At 36.1% G+C, this 22,219-nt stretch overlaps 1 protein-coding gene across 1 annotated transcript; it reads left to right on the forward strand.

Annotated features, from left to right (window-relative positions):
* The first annotated feature begins 4,120 nt into the window (after nt 1–4,120).
* On the forward strand, nt 4,121–5,382 carry LOC139847280 (uncharacterized). The gene is made up of 2 exons (XM_071836957.1): nt 4,121–4,502; nt 4,595–5,382. The coding sequence occupies exons 1-2, from the start codon at nt 4,121–4,123 to the stop codon at nt 5,380–5,382; spliced, it is 1,170 nt and encodes a 389-aa protein (XP_071693058.1).
* Nucleotides 5,383–22,219: the final 16,837 nt, after the last annotated feature.

Below are 22,219 nucleotides of genomic sequence, written 5' to 3' on the forward strand. Positions count from 1 at the left end.
GGTGTTTTAAAATTACTAGTACTTCTTTTTGTTGTTTTTGACTTTTATTAATTCTTTGTGGTTCCGGATTAAGTTTAACGAGTTTAGTATTTTCTGAACGGATCATACAATTGGGAAATTGTATAAAGAACTAAAGGATTTATTCATAAACTTTGAACTTTCTTGGAAATGAATTTCCTCGAGAGGATCGAATAACATAAAAACAATGATAAAAACCCTTAAACAAACAGATTTTCCTTCTGATTTTTCCCACGTTTCGAATAGCCAAAAGATGCAGCAGAGGGGCAGGATCCTTCTATTGACCAATAAAATTGGTGATCCAACAACCCGGTCCACGTACAAATCCAACTACTACTACGAATCAGAAAAATTATCTATTTATTTAACTGCCAACTCCCTGGCAGCGGCGCCAAAAAGTTGATGTTGTGAAACGTAACCTTTATTTATGAACGGATTTGAGTTGTTTTGTTACACGAATTGATTTATTGTATATGTGGTATTTTATTGAATTCAGGTTGATTTCACACATATATAGGCAACTAGTCCTATCCGTGTAGTTTAGTTTGTCGGTAAATCCGATTCGTTCCACAGGGAGATGGAGTGTTTAATGGTTTTTAATAGTCTTTGATGTCAAACTTAATTAAAGGGGGTTTTGGATTAGGAATTTATAAAATAACAGTAAAAGAAAATAACTTAAACTAATTTACTAAATAAAATTACAAGATTACAATAATTAACTTAAAAAGGAACTAAATGAAATTATACTAATTATGATGTATTAATTATATTACTAAATGGTAATTAAAATAGTAACTTTTAATAAAACTATATGTTTAAAATTTTGTTTTGAGCAATTATAATATAAACTTATTTAAATTAACTAAATGACATGTTTAAAAAGATTAATACAAATTAAAAGGAATTAAAATGATTAACTAATTGTAAACTAATTTCTAATTATAAAGTATTATAATTAACACTAATTATTAGGATTTAACATGTATTAAAGTATTTTATAAGAACTAATATAAATTATATAGTAATAACCTAAATATAATAGTAAAAAGGCTAAAACCCTAATTTTAAACTAATTAAATAATTAAAACCCTAATTTTAACCCTACTGGTACTGTAGCCGGGTTTAAGGCTTACGCATTTCGCGTATACATACGCGATTCGCGTATGTGTAATACGATGTGACAAAACAGTTTCGTACAGAATTAAGTATTTTTATGTATTCTTTTATATTTTTTTACTAATAATTCGTAAATAATGATAATAATAAGTTTACAAGAAATAATAATGGGATAAATGGGAGTGTTTACTTAAATGTGTCACCCCTAGGTCCATGGATTGTTTTGAGTTTTAAGCCCTATTAAAATGTTTTAGTAATAAACTTTATATTTTTCTTTCGAATAAATATAAGGTTACTACTAACTAAATAAAATCTAATTTTCATCGGATTCTTTTTTTAGATAGCTACTATTCCCTAAGTATTTAAATTGAGACCTAGCCTAGTTTTGACTTTCGCCAATACCCAAATCGTAACGGTTTCCCTTTTTACAATTTCACTATCATATAATTATTGATATTACCCAAACCACCGAAGTTTATTTCTAAATTGGTGTTAATAACTTATCCATAAATTCGTCTAGATCATTTTTAATGTTGAAGCTTAATTTATATAAATAAAAACAACTTTCGTTATTTAAACTTAATAAATTAAGTGGCAAGGGTCAAATACCTAATTACATAAAAATGGTTCTTTTAACTAGGCTCAATATTAAAAATACTAAAGTTACATTTTAACTTTTACAAATGGTAACAATCCATTTCACTAGGGGCTCTACATCTAAGCAAACACTATGGAAATTTAGCTATTCATTACACTAGGGTAAACATAAAAATATAGATATGCAAACATAATAACAACGCTAATTTTAACAGAGTAAACTTACTAAAATATCTTCACTTTCATTAACTTCAAATGGTAGAAAATTACAATAATAACACCCCTTTCATGCGTACAATAACACCCTTAATATTTGAAACTAATCCTAATATTTGAACCTTGAAACTAATTTTACAGAGTAATAAAAATAACAATTTGTGTGTGTATAATAATTCTTCTATTTGATATATGATGATCTCCCCCTCCGTCTGTACTCCGTATTTATCATTGAAATAGAAGTAGTAGTTGAGTCAAAAGCCATTCCATTTGCTGCAGCACTAAGAAAAAGAATTGTTTTAAAATGTATAAAGTAGCCGCCCCATTCTAGAATTCTGGCACTATTACGGCCTAACATTACGCGTTTCGTGTAGAGTCTACACAATTCGCGTAAGACCAGATTACTACGTGTTTCGTGTAGGTCTACACGATTCGCGTATGTGTAAATGACAGTTTCCTTTATTTTTCTTTTTCGTTTGTTCTTTGTTGACCTCGTATTGATATATATTGACTTGGGACTTTCCATTTGAACTCTTTTCTTCATCTATCTTGTACTTTCATTCAGATAAACGTTTCTTGATATAAATTTGGTTAAAACTCATCGTTTTATCGTCGTTCCTTCAAATAGCAAGCTCTTGTCCACTTTTGTCGTTTTTCTTGAATATTATACGTTGAATGTCTTTTTAAATGATAAAAGCTGATGAAATATAACTGATATTGCGTCGAATAATATGTATGTTTGGAGCAATATCAATTATCCATTTAGATCATCCATATCCATGTAAATGGATCGGATCAGATGGATATCCAATGGATCGGATATCCATTGCCATCCCTAGTTTCGAGTGCCGTTAACCGTACCGGGTCTCCGGAACGTTAACTAGTCGTTGAAACGCAATCACCATATTTAATTCATTAAATAAATAATAAATTAAATAAGTTTTTCATAAAGTCAATAATTATTAAAAATAATTATTTTGTCATTTTTCTGAGCTGCGTAAACTGAAAAGCTTTCTAGGCGATTAACTTAATCGTAACGTTTTCTAGTTATTTCACTATCCGAAACAAATTTATAAATTAATATAATATATTAATTCAAGTAATCCACTAGGATCGAGTATGCATTTAATTCCATTAAACACACAAAGTCTAAGTAAACACCGTTAAATACTTAACGGACAAGTAACGATAGTAAACGGAAAAAGTCGGGTTGTTACAGCTAAAGTGGAATAAAATAAAAATAAATAAAAAAATAAAAACAACAATTTCACTCTTATGGAAACATAAACTAAGGAGACAAGGATATCAAAGTTGAAAGCTTATGTAAAATCCGCACGTCAAAGTTGCAAGCTGATGTAAATATCTACGTATATTAATCTTGATCTATGTGTTTAATTGAATATTTGATTAAGTGACTAGGAATACCTAGCAAAGAGCATGTTGCCCATTAAGCAAATTGTGTGGGTTTACACTCTAAAATACTAAGAACATAGTTTTGCAATGATCAGTACATATTTCTTGTTTAAATGCGTGAATTGTTAGCATATATATTCTAGCCCATCTTTATTATTGCTATTGTAAGCCTACATGTATAAGGGCCATGTTTCTAGATTATTCCAAAGCCCATGCTTGCTAGTCTATTTATGTAATGCAAATCACTGGTTGTAATCAACAGAATCAATCATAACAAATCATGCGTATTATCTCCTACGTTCATGGTATCAGTCGCCCAAACCTCCACGCAACATAAACCCTAACAACACACAAGCAGCTCTTTTTTTTTCTGTACAATCTTGCCTTCAAATCAACTCGCTTTTTCTTGATGGCTACTCCCGGTAAGTATGACAAAATATATACAGTCACCTCCGTCACTCACTTAATCCCAATCAAACTAGACCTCAACAAACACAACTATGTCTATTGGAGCCAACTCTTTAGTAATCATTGTGCTGCCTTTAACGTCGATTCTTTCCTAACCGCCACATCCACTTCCAACCCACCACCTGACGATTGGAAGAAGGCAGATGCCATTGTTATGGGATGGATCTACCTAACTATCTCTGAGTCTCTACTCGAGCGCCTACTGAACTCCCAACCGTCATCTGCACACGCGGCCTGGGAATTTTTGAAAAACATATTTCTCAAAAACAAATGATCCAAGGTTGTGGAACTTATGGCTGAGCTTCGCACCCTCACTATTGGCGATCTCTTTGCCGACACCTATTTTCGCAAGATTGACTCGATCGCCTCCATGCTTGATAATCTCGGTTCAAAGGTTAAAGACAAGGAGTTGGTCACGTATGCCATTATCAGTTTGAATGATCGCTACCCACACGCCACCCATATCATTCTCCACAGTAAAGATTTTTCGGATCTTAACACGGTTCGGTCCATGATTACACTAGATGAAATGCAAATTCAACGCAAAAACCGAGGCGTAACTGACTCTCAAGGGACTCCTTCGGCACCCAATGTTCTCGTCGCTCAAGCCACTCCACAGCCTCCTTCTTGCTCATCAAACGCCAAGCCTCAGATTTGTCGGAACTTCACCCGTGGTCAATGTCGTTTTGGTGAAAGGTGTCGCTACATCCATCAAACCATCGCTTTGGTAATTCACAATCCTATAACACTAACTCTCGTTCGACAGGAACAAGTCAAGCCCACTTGCTAAGTATTATTGCAGCCCAACAAAACCCTCTGGCCCAACAACATCTCAATCGGTCAGGTTCCCAACCCCCTACTGCTTTTGGGCCTCGCACACCTTTATCTCAGTTTATTAGCCCACCAGGATTTAATGTTGAACCAACAGTTAATTATATTGGACTGCCCACAGTTACCGGGCCCAACAACTCAGTTGGATCTTTTGCTTATGGGCAACAGGCCCTATTCGCTGCTCCTGTTCATGGGCCGCAAGCTGCCATGCCTGGCCCCATATCAACTGGGCTGCCCCAGTTCACAAGCAATAGCCCTATATCTGGGCCTGGTCACGCCACTTCTGGCCCAACAGCATTTTCAGCTCAGCCTAATATGTCTCCTTATACATATGCTGTCCAGCCTAGTCAAGCAACAATTGTTCCAAATGTTTTCTCTACAACAACACTCCCAGATCACGGAAATTCAGGCTGGACCATGGACACTGGTGCGTCCACACACTTAACCTCTAGCATTAATATTCTAACTACTATTTTTAATCACTGCATGTATCCTTCGGTCGCCGTTGGAGACGGGAATTTAATTCTCGTCACCAACACCGGTCATAGCGTGTTGCCCAATGTAAACCGACCCTTACATTTATCTAATGTTCTTGTCACACCTAATATTGTAAAAAATCTAATTTCTGTTCGTAAATTTACTCGTGATAACAAAGTCTCTGTTTCATTTGACGAATTTGGTTTTTCTGTGAAGGATTACCTGACTCGCCGCCTGCTCCTCTGATGTGATAGCTGTCATAACCCGTCCTTAACCATAAGAACGAGTTAGATAACGTATGATTTCATTGCGAGGTATTGACCTCTATATGCGACATTTTTAAAAGAACAACTGCATTTATTTTACATTACAAACCATAACTCTTATTTTAATACAAGCTTTAGACAATAAAAAGATGACTATCGTTTAGCGATAATCTTAGACTTACAAACTTTACATGTGATGATAACAATACGATTTCTAGCATATTTTACATTACAAATCCTCCGATATGCAGTTTTATTTTTGACACAAATATGCATACTCAAGATCTTGTTTAAATTCAACATGTTGCAGCGGAAGCTTTTAGTTATCACCTGAGAATAGACATGTTTAAAACGTCAACATAAAGTTGGTGAGATATAGGTTTAATACCGGCAGCAATATATATATAGACCACAAGATTTCACATATAAACATTTTAATAAAAATATTCTAAGTGGTTGAGCACTTGGTAACCATACTTAACATTTAATCACGTCGCATATTCCCTTTATTATGAAATCTTACTACACCGTACCAAGTGTAGTCACGAAACGAAGTACTGTGCAACCGTTGAATACTGGTCGTCCAGTCCGGTTGGGGTTGTCAGGCCCGATAGATCTATCAACAGGATTCGCGTTTACAATACCGCTGTAAATAACAGTTACCAAGCTACAGGGAAGTATGCCAGTGGTACAACTCAACGTAGAATATATTTTTCAGTTACTTGTGTCCATAACGTAAAACATAAAATACATGTATTCTCATCCCGAAATACTTAGAGTTTAAAAGTGGGACTATATACTCACTTTTGTCTTGAAGATATGTAATTTCGACTTGGTCTCCGATTGATATTACGAACCTATCCATATATAATTTATCAATATATTTTCATTTTAAACAAACGTCACATATATATACTTATAATACTTTTAATACTTTTAATAATTCCTTAGTCCGTAGTTAGCAGTCCGATGTTAGTAATTCAATTTTAATGGTTCATTTTTAGGTGTTTAATAAACCCCCAATGAAATAAATAAAACCCCCATCGAATTTGTTATGGTCGAGATTAATCTTGACCCACGGTACCGGTGTTGTCAAATGACGTGTTGCGTACATAAAGTACCGGTGTTGTCAAATGACGTGTTGCGTACAATCATGGGATCTTATGATTAATCTTCTCGTATTGTTTACGGGTGATCCTGAACCATATAAAATTAAATTATGAGTACATATATATAAAATATCATGTTATTAAAAAGATGTGATTTATTTAATTTTCTCCAATTATTTTCGTAGCTAAACTAGTCTTAGATATCCGATCTCGTTTTGGTCATAGTTTCTTCGTTACAACTCCGTTTTCGTTGATTCAACTTGCCACTTCCTTGGATCGAGTCCCTCTTTAAGACTATGAACTGTAAATACCTTAGTTTGTATTCAAAATCACAGGTCATAGGTCAAACTTTAGTGAAACTTATGAAGTTAATCATTTTCCATCATGTAAACAACCTTAAATGATTATTTTTCTAAAAATACTTATACTTTGAGTTAAATCATGAAATTTTTATGTGTTAACATATTCATAAGAAATATCATTTTCCAGAATATAAACCTCCAATTCAAAGTTCAAGATGGTTTTTAATTATCCAACCCCAAACAGCCCCCGGTTGCACTCCGACGTCGTAAAAATAGTTTTTAAGGTGTTCTTTGAAAAACCAAGTTATACCTTGTTAAATTAGCATATATTTATGTTATATTACAGGTCTTGAAGTATTTTAAAAGTTAAGTTAGAAGGATCTATTTAGTTTGCAAACAAGTTTGAAAACATTCAAACTATGTTCTTGTTGTTAAAATTTTATACCACAAAATAAGATAGCTATATATATATGAATCGAATAAGGTTATGAACATAGTTACTACCTTAAGTTCCTTGGACAAGGTTGCTGTAAAAGAGAAGTAAGAACCTAGAACCAAAAGGGTGATGGAATTGGATGAAAGATTGGAAGTAAGTTTGTGTTCTTGGAAGAATTCTTGAAGTGTTTTTGTAAGGGTTTTCTTATGGTGTTTAAAGCTTGTTTCTATGGCTAGATCTTCATGGTTTCTTGCTGAATGGTTATGGAGTTTAAGGCTCTTGAGAGTGTGTGTGTTTTTAGCTAAAGATTTGAAGTAAAAATGAATCAAAATGATGATCCCCCTAGCCTTTTAAAAACGTGAACCAAGGGAACCAAGACAAAATTTTAGGTTGTTATTTTGTGTAATTAGTCATACTATCTTACAAAAGTAATTACCTCTACCTTAGGGCAGTAACAAGGGCTAGTTAGGTGGTGATTTGATGTGTATATACCAATAGTAAATACGTATAGGAGCTAGGTATGATACGAGTACATATACTCTAGATATACGTATAGAAATTTTGTGAAAAATGGAATGAGGATTCAAATATAGCTATCTTTTGTGAATACACTTATATTGTTTTATGTATTTAAGTCTTTAAAAAGTGATTAAATACATTACTTATACGATATATGTATAAACATTATAGATTATAAGTATTTATGTCAATTAACGTTACGTATGGTTATCGTTTTGAAAACTTAAGTTAGTAGTTTCAAAATATACTTATAACTTATTGTTATTAATACAAAATGAGATATTAAAACATTCTTAGGTCATGTTAAATATATATATATACATATATATACACAAACGTATAATTATCATATGTTATATAGTTCGTGATATCATCGGTCAAACTAGACGGTCAAACGTTGTGTAAAACTCTTTTCAAAAACATAAATCTCAACAATTTGGATTGCTTATCATGTTGGTAAGGTTTAATTTATGTAAATATTAATCTTATAAGTATAGAACGATCGAAAAAGTGCGGGTCATTACAGTACCTACCCGTTAAATAAATTTCGTCCCGAAATTTTAAAATTGTACCTATTTTGCGTCATCGAGAAACAAGTGTGGATACTTTTGTTTCATCTGATCCTCTCGTTCCCAAGTAAACTCGGGACCCCTTCGAGCATTCCAACGAACCTTAACGATCGGTATGTTGCTCTGCTTGAGCTGTTTAACTTCACGGTCCATGATTTCGATTGGTTCTTCGACGAATTGTAGTTTCTCGTCGACATGGATTTCTTCAAGAGGAATGGTGAAATCTTCCTTTGCAAGACACTTCTTAAGGTTTGAAACGTGAAAGGTATTATGTACTCCGGCGAGTTGTTGCGGTAACTCGAGTCGATAAGCTACCGGTCCAATGCGTTCGATGATCTTAAACGGGCCTACATATCTTGGGTTTAGTTTACCCCTTTTTCCAAAACGTATTACACCTTTCCATGGTGACACCTTTAACATAACCATGTCACCGATTTGAAACTCTAATGGTTTCCTTCGAACATCGGCGTAGCTCTTTTGGCGACTACGGGCTGTTTTCAATCTCTCCTTGATTTGTACTATCTTTTCAGTAGTTTCATGTATGATCTCGGGACCAGTTAATTGTCGATCTCCTACTTCATTCCAACATATAGGAGATCTACACTTCCTTCCGTACAATGCTTCGAATGGTGCAGCTTTAATGCTCGCATGATAACTATTATTATACGAGAATTCTGCTAATGGTAGATACTTACCCCATCCGTTTCCAAAATCGATCACACATGCCCTGAGCATGTCTTCAAGAGTCTGAATTGTTCTTTCACTCTGCCCGTCGGTTTGCGGATGATATGCGGTGCTCATATCCAAACGAGTTCCTAGGGCCTCTTGTAGTGATTGCCAGAACTTTGAGGTAAATCTACTATCACGATCAGATATAATGGAAATAGGTATTCCATGCTTTGAAACAATTTCCTTTATATACAATCGTAATAGTTTCTCCATTCTATCTGTTTCCTTTATAGGCAAGAAATGTGCAGACTTGGTGAGACGATCAACAATCACCCAAATGGTGTCGTATCCCCAGGCAGTCTTTGGTAACTTCGTGATGAAATCCATGGTAATACCATCCCATTTCCATTCTGGGATTTCTGGTTGTTGAAGTAACCCTGACGGCTTTTGGTGTTCAGCTTTGACTTTGGAACAAGTTAAACATTCCCCAACATATGTTGCAACGTCTGTCTTTAAATTAGGCCACCAATAATGTGTCTTAAGATCTTGGTACATCTTTCCAACTCCAGGATGTATCGAATATCTTGTCTTATGTGCCTCGTTCAATATCAACTTCCTTAATCCACCCAACTTCGGTACCCAAATACGATTTGCAAAATATCGAATTCCATCTTCCCGCATAACGAGTTGCTTCTCATACTTCTTCATTATTTCATTTCCTATATTTTCTTTAGTAAGTGCTTCTCGTTGAACTTCTTTGATTTGTGAGTTGAGATTCATGCGAATTTTTATGTTCATTGCTCGTACTCGAATTGGTTCTCGTTCCTTTCTGCTTAGTGCGTCAGCCACCACATTCGCTTTCCCGGGATGATAACGAATTTCAAAATCATAGTCATTTATTAACTCGACCCACCTACGTTGCCTCATGTTCAGCTGTTTCTGATCAAAAATATGTTGAAGGCTTTTATGATCAGTAAACACATTGCATTTAACCCCATACAAGTAGTGTCTCCATATCTTCAATGCAAACACGACTGCTCCCAGTTCTAGATCATGAGTCGTATAATTCCGCTCGTGAATCTTCAATTGTCGGGATGCGTATGCAATAACTTTCTTTCGTTGCATAAGAACATAACCAAAACCTTGTCGCGAAGCGTCACAATATATTTCAAAATCATTGTTCCCTTCAGGTAACGATAAAATAGGCGCCGTAGTCAACTTCTTTTTCAGTAATTGAAATACACTCTCCTGCTCAGAAGTCCATTCATATTTCTTCCCTTTTTGCGTTAATGCTGTCAACGGCTTAGCTATTCGGGAAAAATCTTGAATAAACCTTCTATAATAACCGGCTAAACCCAAAAATTGGCGTATCTGCATTGGTGTCTTAGGAGTCTCCCATTTTTCAATGGCTTCAATTTTTGCTGGATCAACCTGAATTCCTTTGCTACTAACAACGTAGCCAAGAAATTGCACTTCTTTCAACCAGAAAGCACACTTAGAAAATTTAGCATATAGCTGTTCTTTTCTCAACAACTCTAATATCAACCTTAAATGCTGCTCATGCTCTTGCTCACTCTTGGAATAGATAAGAATATCATCAATGAAAACAATAACAAACTTATCTAAATACGGACTACAAACTCGATTCATGAGGTCCATGAATACAGTTGGCGCATTCGTCAATCCAAACGGCATGACCAAAAATTCGTAATGACCGTAACGTGTCCGAAAAGCAGTTTTCAGAATGTCCTCTTCTTTGACACGTAATTGATGATAACCCGATCTTAGGTCGATTTTCGAATAAACACATGATCCTTGCAGTTGATCAAATAAGTCATCAATTCTCGGTAGTGGATACCGATTCTTGATAGTTAACTTATTTAATTCACGATAATCTATACACATCCTAAAAGATCCATCTTTCTTTTTAACAAATAGAATCGGAGCTCCCCACGGTGAAGTACTTGGTCGTATGAATCCACGATCCAGTAATTCTTTTAACTGACTTTGAAGTTCTTTTAATTCGGACAGTGCAAGTCTATATGGCGCACGAGCCACTGGTGCAGCTCCTGGTACTAAATCTATTTGAAATTCTACAGATCTAAATGGAGGTAATCCCGGCAATTCTTCCGGAAAAACTTCAGGAAAATCTCTTGCCACAGGCACGTTGTTGATGCACTTCTCTTTTTCTTTCTTTTCGACTTTATTAACATGTGCTAGAATAGCATAACATCCCTTTTCTAAACACTTCTTAGCTTTCAAACAGCTAATGAGTTTTAGCTTTGAATTACCCTTCTCTCCATAAATCATCACCGGCATTTTATCCTTACAAGGAATGCGAATTGCCTTCTTGGCACACACAACTTCAGCTCCTACTTTGGATATCCACTCCATGCCGACTATTACATCAAAACTTCCTAATTCTACGGGTATTAAGTCAATTTTAAACGTTTCTCCGGCTAAATTTATTTTACAATCACGGCAAATTTTATCGGCTTTAATTAGTTTACCATTAGCTAATTCAATCATGTACTTAGCATCTAGAGGTAATGATGAACAATTCAATTTAGCGTGAAAGTCTCTACACACGTAACTTCTATCAGCACCAGTATCAAATATAATAGATGCGGATAAGTTATTAATGGTAAACGTACCCGTAACAAGCTCTGGGTCTTCACACGCCTCTCTAGCATTAATAACAAATGCTCTTCCTCGTGCAGATCCATTATTCTTCTCTGGATTCGGACACTGGCTCTTATAATGACCCTGTTTTCCACACCCATAACAAGTAATGGTAGCCAAAGCAGTTCTATTTGCATTGGTGGCAGGAGTCTTGGTACCATTTGTATTTGTAACGAGAGCCCTACAATCTTCAGCAAGATGACCCTTTCGATTACATATGTTGCATACCACATTACAGTAGCCAGAGTGATGTTTGTGGCATCGGTTACATAAAGGATTTTGTCCTTTGTAACCAAAGCTTAAACCACTACCCGCACCTTGCGTGATTTATTGTTTCTTAAAAGATTGTTGTTGGTTACCTCGATCATAATTTCCATTCCACTTTCTTTTGTTACCTGATACCTTCACATCAGTATTGGATACTTTCTTATCCATGATGACCTGATCCATTAGCTCGTTTGCCATGGTTATAGCTTCATGAATTGTCTTAGGTTTCGATGCTGTAACATTTGCCTTGACCTTTTTGGGCAAACCATCTTTGTACATTTCAATCTTCCATTCTTCGGTTGGAACCAATTCAGGACATAGCAAAACTAATTCCATGAATCGCTGATTGTAGTTGGTGATTTCAGTACCAACAACCTTCAGACTTCGTAATTCATCTTCCAACTTCCTAACCTCGTTCCTTGGACAATATTCGTTGATTAACATTGTTTTGAATTCTTCCCATGGAGTATCATAAGCTACATCTCCTCCTACAGCCTTCACATAATTTTTCCACCACGTGAGTGCACTATCTTGTAAAGTGCATGATGCATACTTGGTCATGTCCTTTTCAACACAACCACTGATTTTAAACACAGTCTCCATCTTTTCTATCCATCGGGTTAAACCGATCGGTCCTTCTGTTCTACTGAATGATGAGGGCTTGCAAGCTTGAAAAGTTTTGTAAGTGCACCCCACACGAGGATTTGGGTTAACTGCAGCACCTCTTGCAGCCTCGACCCATAACATTCTGTCATTCACTCGCTGATTGATGAGTTCCTGGATTTCTTGTTCCGTCATTCGGTTCAATCGCGCCATATTCTTCTATAAGAATGAAAAGAAAATAATTATTCACATGGAATATTATAGATGTAGTGTATATTTACAGTACATTATAGCTTATTAATAATATGAAACAGGTATTATTATAAAAGCCTTTTCTTCTTATTAGCGTTTTATAATTATATCTAGGGTAGTACCTACCCGTTAATGTCCATACTTAATAGCTTAGTACAGAATCAATTACTACCATCTAAATAATACTTAACCATGGAAAATTATTGCATTTCACACTTCACTATTTTACATATGCTTATCTTACATCGAACATTAAGCAAACCACACTAATAATATTATACAAAACATTATATGATCCCATGGTTTAATATGGCAGCGCATCATTTGGTCTATTTTCTAGGACGTTTAGGTTCAAAGAATCGCTTAACACTTATCCTGGCTGTCTGCCTATATTTTGGCTGTGGGACTGAAGAACTAGATGCCGGGATAGAACGAATAGGAATAGCGGGAATAGGGGTGGTAGTGTCTAGTGGAGTTGGTGCCACATCATCCTCACTAAACTCGGGATTTGAATTTTCTAATTCATTAGCCTTTCGTTTCTTTCCTAGTTCGAACTTGTCTTTTGTAATTTCCTGTATTTCTTCCTCGGGTTCACTTTCCTCCTCGGGTTCACTTTCCGGGTTCTCTATAGTCGGTTCATCCGGAATTTGTGAGTCTTCCCCAAAGATATTATTTTCGTCATCGGATAGGTTAATGACTGGAACACCATCTGAAGATTCTGGTTCGGAGTCGCTGAATGTGATAACAAGTTTTGAGCCCGACATCTATCACACAACAACTAACCCATTAGTACTACATAATATTTACATATAAATTTTAACCAACAATGATAAGCAATGGTTTTTAAATCAGACCCGGTCAAAGTCCAGACTTACTAATGTATCCTAACGACTTATCAGTTAGACACACTAATGCAAACCTGGTTCGCTAAGACCACCGCTCTGATACCACATGTCATAACCCGTCCTTAACCATAAGAACGAGTTAGATAACGTATGATTTCATTGCGAGGTATTGACCTCTATATGCGACATTTTTAAAAGAACAACTGCATTTATTTTACATTACAAACCATAACTCTTATTTTAATACAAGCTTTAGACAATAAAAAGATGACTATCGTTTAGCTATAATCTTAGACTTACAAACTTTACATGTGATGATAACAATACGATTTCTAGCATATTTTACATTACAAATCCTCCGATATGCAGTTTTATTTTTGACACAAATATGCATACTCAAGATCTTGTTTAAATTCAACATGTTGCAGCGGAAGCTTTTAGTTATCACCTGAGAATAGACATGTTTAAAACGTCAACATAAAGTTGGTGAGATATAGGTTTAATACCGGCAGCAATATATATATAGACCACAAGATTTCACATATAAACATTTTAATAAAAATATTCTAAGTGGTTGAGCACTTGGTAACCATACTTAACATTTAATCACGTCGCATATTCCCTTTATTATGAAATCTTACTACACCGTACCAAGTGTAGTCACGAAACGAAGTACTGTGCAACCGTTGAATACTGGTCGTCTAGTCCGGTTGGGGTTGTCAGGCCCGATAGATCTATCAACAGGATTCGCGTTTACAATACCACTGTAAATAACAGTTACCAAGCTACAGGGAAGTATGCCAGTGGTACAACTCAACGTAGAATATATTTTTCAGTTACTTGTGTCCATAACGTAAAACATAAAATACATGTATTATCATCCCGAAATACTTAGAGTTTAAAAGTGGGACTATATACTCACTTTTGTCTTGAAGATATGTAATTTCGACTTGGTCTCCGATTGATATTACGAACCTATCCATATATAATTTATCAATATATTTTCATTTTAAACAAACGTCACATATATATACTTATAATACTTTTAATACTTTTAATAATTCCTTAGTCCGTAGTTAGCAGTCCGATGTTAGTAATTCAATTTTAATGGTTCATTTTTAGGTGTTTAATAAACCCCCAATGAAATAAATAAAACCCCCATCGTATATGTATTGGTCGAGATTAATCTTGACCCACGGTACCGGTGTTGTCAAATGACGTGTTGCGTACATAAAGTACCGGTGTTGTCAAATGACGTGTTGCGTACAATCATGGGATCTTATGATTAATCTTCTCGTATTGTTTACGGGTGATCCTGAACCATATAAAATTAAATTATGAGTACATATATATAAAATATCATGTTATTAAAAAGATGTGATTTATTTAATTTTCTCCAATTATTTTCGTAGCTAAACTAGTCTTAGATATCCGATCTCGTTTTGGTCATAGTTTCTTCGTTACAACTCCGTTTTCGTTGATTCAACTTGCCACTTCCTTGGATCGAGTCCCTCTTTAAGACTATGAACTGTAAATACCTTAGTTTGTATTCAAAATCACAGGTCATAGGTCAAACTTTAGTGAAACTTATGAAGTTAATCATTTTCCATCATGTAAACAACCTTAAATGATTATTTTTCTAAAAATACTTATACTTTGAGTTAAATCATGAAATTTTTATGTGTTAACATATTCATAAGAAATATCATTTTTCCAGAATATAAACCTCCAATTCAAATTTCAAGATGGTTTTTAATTATCCAACCCCAAACAGCCCCCGGTTGCACTCCGACGTCGTAAAAACAGTTTTTAAGGTGTTCTTTGAAAAACCAAGTTATACCTTGTTAAATTAGCATATATTTATGTTATATTACAGGTCTTGAAGTATTTTAAAAGTTAAGTTAGAAGGATCTATTTAGTTTGCAAACAAGTTTGAAAACATTCAAACTATGTTCTTGTTGTTAAAATTTTATACCACAAAATAAGATAGCTATATATATATGAATCGAATAAGGTTATGAACATAGTTACTACCTTAAGTTCCTTGGACAAGGTTGCTGTAAAAGAGGAGTAAGAACCTAGAACCAAAAGGGTGATGGAATTGGATGAAAGATTGGAAGTAAGTTTGTGTTCTTGGAAGAATTCTTGAAGTGTTTTTGTAAGGGTTTTCTTATGGTGTTTAAAGCTTGTTTCTATGGCTAGATCTTCATGGTTTCTTGCTGAATGGTTATGGAGTTTAAGGCTCTTGAGAGTGTGTGTGTTTTTAGCTAAAGAGTTGAAGTAAAAATGAATCAAAATGATGATCCCCCTAGCCTTTTAAAAACGTGAACCAAGGGAACCAAGACAAAATTTTAGGTTGTTATTTTGTGTAATTAGTCATACTATCTTACAAAAGTAATTACCTCTACCTTAGGGCAGTAACAAGGGCTAGTTAGGTGGTGATTTGATGTGTATATACCAATAGTAAATACGTATAGGAGCTAGGTATGATACGAGTACATATACTCTAGATATACGTATAGAAATTTTGTGAAAAATGGAATGAGGATTCAAATATAGCTATCTTTTGTGAATACACTTATATTGTTTTATGTATTTAAGTCTTTAAAAAGTGATTAAATACATTACTTATACGATATATGTATAAACATTATAGATTATAAGTATTTATGTCAATTAACGTTACGTATGGTTATCGTTTTGAAAACTTAAGTTAGTAGTTTCAAAATATACTTATAACTTATTGTTATTAATACAAAATGAGATATTAAAACATTCTTAGGTCATGTTAAATATATATATATATACATATATATACACAAACGTATAATTATCATATGTTATATAGTTCGTGATATCATCGGTCAAACTAGACGGTCAAACGTTGTGTAAAACTCTTTTCAAAAACATAAATCTCAACAATTTGGATTGCTTATCATGTTGGTAAGGTTTAATTTATGTAAATATTAATCTTATAAGTATAGAACGATCGAAAAAGTGCGGGTCATTACAATAGCACCGGAGATCTGTACCCATTCACCACACCCAGTATCTGGTATCAACGTCTCGGACATCCAAGCACTGATGTTTTTCGTCGTCTTATTTCAAATAAGTCTATTGCATGTAATAATACGAAGTCTACTGTTCTTTGTCACGCGTGTCAGCTTGGCAAACACACAAGACTTCCTTTTAGTAGTTCTACTTCCAATGTTTCTTCATTATTTGATATTGTTCACTCGGATTTATGGACTTCTCCCATACCGAGTCTTAGTGGTTACAAATATTATGTTTTATTTTTAAACCATTATTCTCATTATTTATGGGTTTTTCCTTTACGAAATAAATCTGAAGTATTTGACAAATTTGTTCAATTTCGCACTTACATAAAAACCCAATTCAATTATGAAATCAAAGCTTTTCAATGTGATAACGGCGGAGAATTCGACAATACTAACATTCACCAACTTTTTCAAAATAATGGAATACAAATCCGCTTCTCATGCCCTCACACATCCCAACAAAATAGAAAATCCGAACGCATGATCCGCACTATAAATAACCTCATTCGCACCCTCCCTTTTCAAGCTAATCTTCCTCCGACCTTTTGGGTCGAAGCCCTCCACATGGCCACCTACCTACTCAATCTTCTCCCATCCTCCTCCATTAATCACGAAATCCTACACACTCGACTATACAAATACCAACCAAACTACTTCACCATGCGCATCTTCGGATGCCTCTGCAACCCACACCTACACACCACTCATAAACTACAACCACGCTCCACTCCATGCATTTTTCTTGGTTATCCATCTAATCACCGTGAATACCGTTGCTATGATCTCTCCACTCAAAAAATCATCCTCTCTCGCCACGTCACCTTTGACGAAACTTCCTTTCCTTACGGTACCACAAACACCACTTCTCCACCATCCTACGAATTCTTAGACCTCCCTCCTCCCAATCTTCTATCTCGCGGCCTTGCTGATACACCTAGTACATCAAACACCGAATCATCCACCCCAAACACTCCTACTCCACCTACTTCTCCTACTCCACATACTCCTCCTACATCTCATGCTCCTCCAATCAATCCCAATCCCGCACCTGCGCAACCTCCTCCCACACAACTCAACACATCCACTCATCCTATGGTCACTCGTCATCGCGTTGGCACCACTAAACCCGTCCAACGCCTAAACCTCCATGTCTCCGTACCTTCCCCTACTCCCAAAACTTACTCACACGCCTTTAACGACCCCAATTGGCAACACGCTATGACTGACGAATACAATGCTTTAATTAAAAATGGTACTTGGGCACTTGTGCCTCGCCCTTCGTACACGAACATAGTTCGCTCCATGTGGCTCTTTAAGCACAAGTTTAATGCCGATGGTTCTTTGAGCATATATAAGGCTCGCCTGGTTGCTAACGGTCGTAGTCAGCAGGTTGGTATTGACTGCGACGAGACATTCAGTCCAGTTGTCAAACCGGCCACTATCTGGACTGTACTAAGTCTGGCCATTTCTCGACACTGGCCCGTTCACCAGCTAGATGTCAAGAATGCTTTCCTTCACGGAAACCTTACAGAGACAGTATACATGCATCAGCCTCCAGGGTTTCGGGACCCCACTCACCCGGATTATGTATGCCTCCTACACAAGTCCCTCTACGAACTTAAGCAGGCTCCTCGCACTTGGTTTCAGCGCTTTGCGACTTATGCTCAGCGTGTTGGTTTTCAGCACAGTCGATGTGATCCTTCCCTGTTCATATATAAACAGGGTGTCGACACTGCCTATTTATTATTATACGTGGATGACATTATCTTGACTGCTTCCACACCAGCTTTTCTTCAACGAGTCATCACCTTACTCCACTCAGAGTTCTCGATGACAGACCTTGGACCACTTTACTACTTTCTGGGTATTTCAGTTACACGCACTTCTTCTGGGATGTTCCTCTCTCAGAAGAAATATGCCACTGAGATTATTGAGCGTGCCGACATGGCCGGGTGTAAACCCAGTCGTACGCCCGTCGATACCAGCACCAAAATCACTGCATCCGGACCTCCTGTAAAGGACCCCACCTTATATCGTAGTCTTGGTGGAGCTCTTCACTACCTCACATTTACGCGACCAGATATCTCATATGCTGTTCAGCAGATCTGCCTCTTTATGCACGATCGCAGGGAACCTCACTTAGCTGCTCTCTGCCGCATCCTTCGATATCTTCAGGGTACTCTACATCTTGGTCTTTAGCTTCATGCTTCGTCTCTCACCTCTTTGGTGGCCTACTCTGACGCTGACTGGGCAAGATGCCCGACTACTCGCCGATCCACATCTGGCTACTGTGTGTTTTTAGGTGATAACCTGCTCTCTTGGTCTTCCAAGCGGCAACATACTCCATCCCGCTCCAGTGCTGAAGCAGAATATCGTGGCGTTGCAAACACCGTCGCGAAAACATGCTGGATTCGCAACCTCCTTCGAGAGCTACATTGTCCGCTATTCTAGGCCACTGTTGTATATTGTGATAAGGTCAGTGCAGTTTACATGTCTGGCAACCCGGTCCAACACCAGCGCACCAAACACATTGAGATTGACATCCACTTTGTCCGCGATCTTGTCACCAAGGGTCACGTTCGTGTTCTCCACGTACCTTCTCGCTACCAGTACGCGGATAACTTCACCAAAGGTCTGCCAACTGCTCTATTTGATGACTTTCACACCAGTTTGAGCGTTCGTTCAGCTCCCGCTCCAACTGGCGGTGGGATGTTAGCAGATATATTCTAGCCCATCTTTATTATTGCTATTGTAAGCCCACATGTATAAGGGCCATGTTTCTAGATTATTCCTAAGCCCATGCTTGCTAGTCTATTTATGTAATGCAAATCACTGGTTGTAATCAACAGAATCAATCATAACAAATCATGCGTATTATCTCCTACTTTCATGAATGACTAATGTATCTTGGTTTAAGAAGATAATCTTAATTTGCTTATTAATTAATTAGTAGTCATTAACATGTATGCTCAATGTCATTTACACTGAAGACATGTCTTGAACGATTCACAAAATAATGGAGGCTCTAGTTAAGATTATATGATTAATTATATGATTAAGATTTAAGATGATAGATAGTGCTTATAGTTGTTGCTTAATAAGAGTGCTCCTAATGGAGGAACTTCTCCATGCTTAGTCCTGGGTGCCACATCATCGCCGCATCGGCACTTCTTTTCCAGGACTAAACCCAGGACTAAACACTTCCAACCATGACACTCCTTCCTTCCATTAATTAATTAAATGTACAAGTTTATAAGCAAAAAGTACCACATAAATATAAACTCCTTCCGTCCTGAAAAATTTCAGAAAAGCACGAAGTGGAAGACGATTTGCAGGGCGACACTCTGGGCGGAATGGTGGGCGAGTTGCTGCCATCAAGGTCCAGCTGGGCTGAACTGTGGGCGGAGGTCAGGACTGGACCATTAGGAGCAGCCTAATGCATTCTAATTAATTAAAGAAAAAGTTGCTTTGTTACCTAATGATAGATTAAGTATATCCAACGACTAATTAATGATAAGGTTTGAATTATAAGATTAGATGTGATCTAAATCTGCACTGAGCTTATTTGGTAAACATGATGGAATCCGGAATAGTACGCGCGCTACGGCTTACGCAGTTGATCGGATCAGATAGCCCTTCGGGCAACCAATCAAACCCGCATGTCCAACGTGTTTGTGTCAAGTCAATTTTATAAAGCAAGTCCAAGATAATTAAAACTCTTTATGCCTATAGCATATTCTTAGACTATTACACATCTTTTGTAGCTAATACACATTCAACAAAAGTCCAACCTAACTAAAAAGGATCGTTGCTCAACTATTTAATTTGGACTACTAAGGACGGTCGAAGCCACAACCGACCGTAGTTCGACCGTATGCATTCTGACAAGCCTCTATCTTCAACTATAAGAAGAAGACACATTCAAAGCATGAAAAAATCCATCCTCTCTCGAACTTCATTTAGATACAGCAAATATCACATAACACTTCATTTCATATATTTAAATATGTGATTACCTAGTGAGACATTCTATCTTGTACCCAATATATAATCTATGTAAACTCAATTCTAAATTTCTTATCATCGGTTAGTTTACATTGTAAGATACTTTTTTGAAGTAATCAAAGAAGTAGCATAAACTTTCACTTGAGATATTTCTAAGTGATTGTAAGCTTCTAACTTGGGGTGTCAAGTTAGTGGATTGTTCTTGTAATAAGAACACCATCCTACTTAGCTAACTAATTTCTTTAAAGGGACTTAGAAAATTGATTTTCTTGACTTCTTGTCACAAGAACAATCCGTATCTCATTGGAGATATGAGATTATGGGTTATCTAAGTAGGTTTTGATCTTTCGATGGGATAAAAAGATGGTTGGTTTGTCTTATTAAAGAGAAAATGATGTAATCCAATCCCCACCGAATTTGAACAAGAGTTTGGTGAAGCTAACTCTCAACATGATGTGCCGAGGAGTGGATTAAGGATGATGAATTAACATCATCTTCAACCACTATAAATTTTTGTGTTTGCGCACTACACATTATTTACATTATTGTATTAACAAACACAAACGCTTCCGCACTTAAAACTTATGTTTTAATCGGCATACATATCGAAAATATTTTAAGAAATCACTAAGTAACTATTTACCTCTTCCCCTCTATTTACTTTCAGTAAGTAATGAAATAGATCAAAACAGAAAATAGAAAATAGAAAGAAGAAAAAACAAAGTGTAACGTTAATGAGATAGTTCCTTTCAAACATATTTAGATCCTTATATTTATTAATTAATTTGTTTATTTTGACCATTTACAACATATGTGTATCTGAGTGGAATTGATAGGAATTGATATGTAGACGTATTGATACATATTTTTTTGGTTGAACAAACCACTAAGAAATGTTAGCTCAAAAGTTAAAAAAACATGTCCATATATGAATTCTAAATGTGAATAAATGTAGTAATCACTCTTGAGCATATATTTTGGAATCGAATCTCGTGAGCATATTGTTGGGAAATTACGGCCTCACTAATTCCCACCACCCAGCCCAACAATAATAGTAAAGAAATAAGAACAATACACAACACAAGATTTAACGTGGAAACTCCAAAACAGGAGAAAAATCACCGGCCCCCAAAGAGAGAAATACACTATATCACAAATTGTTACAATGATATAGACGACTCTCTTAAGCCAACTACACTCTCCAAAATATTTAACTAATACAACTCTCAAACAAGGGTAAGAAAGAAAGAAATAATCAAATACTTAAAGTGTATTGATTGGTGCAATTTGGAATGAAGACTTAGCCCCTCTTATATAACCAAGTCACTCACCCCTCACATCTTCCTCCCACCAATGTGGGATAAACATATCTTCTACTAGCCAAAATAAACCAACAAATCTCCACCTTTTGGATAGAAGAAGATAACCATGCTTCCACATTGCAAGGATAACCGATGTAGACGCTTCCTCGACGACAACTTCAAGATCCTCATCTTCATG

This window comes from Rutidosis leptorrhynchoides, chromosome 5, assembly GCF_046630445.1.
Source record: "Rutidosis leptorrhynchoides isolate AG116_Rl617_1_P2 chromosome 5, CSIRO_AGI_Rlap_v1, whole genome shotgun sequence".
Lineage (NCBI taxonomy): Eukaryota > Viridiplantae > Streptophyta > Magnoliopsida > Asterales > Asteraceae > Rutidosis > Rutidosis leptorrhynchoides.

Excerpts from the sequence above, each read along its gene's own strand:
- LOC139847280 (XM_071836957.1), top strand. The coding sequence starts at position 4,121 with ATGGCTGAGCTTCGCACCCTCACTATTGGCGATCTCTTTGCCGACACC. Across the intron at positions 4,503-4,594 it reads TTGTCGGAACTTCACCCGTG|GAACAAGTCAAGCCCACTTG; the intron begins GTCAATGTCGTT and ends CTCGTTCGACAG.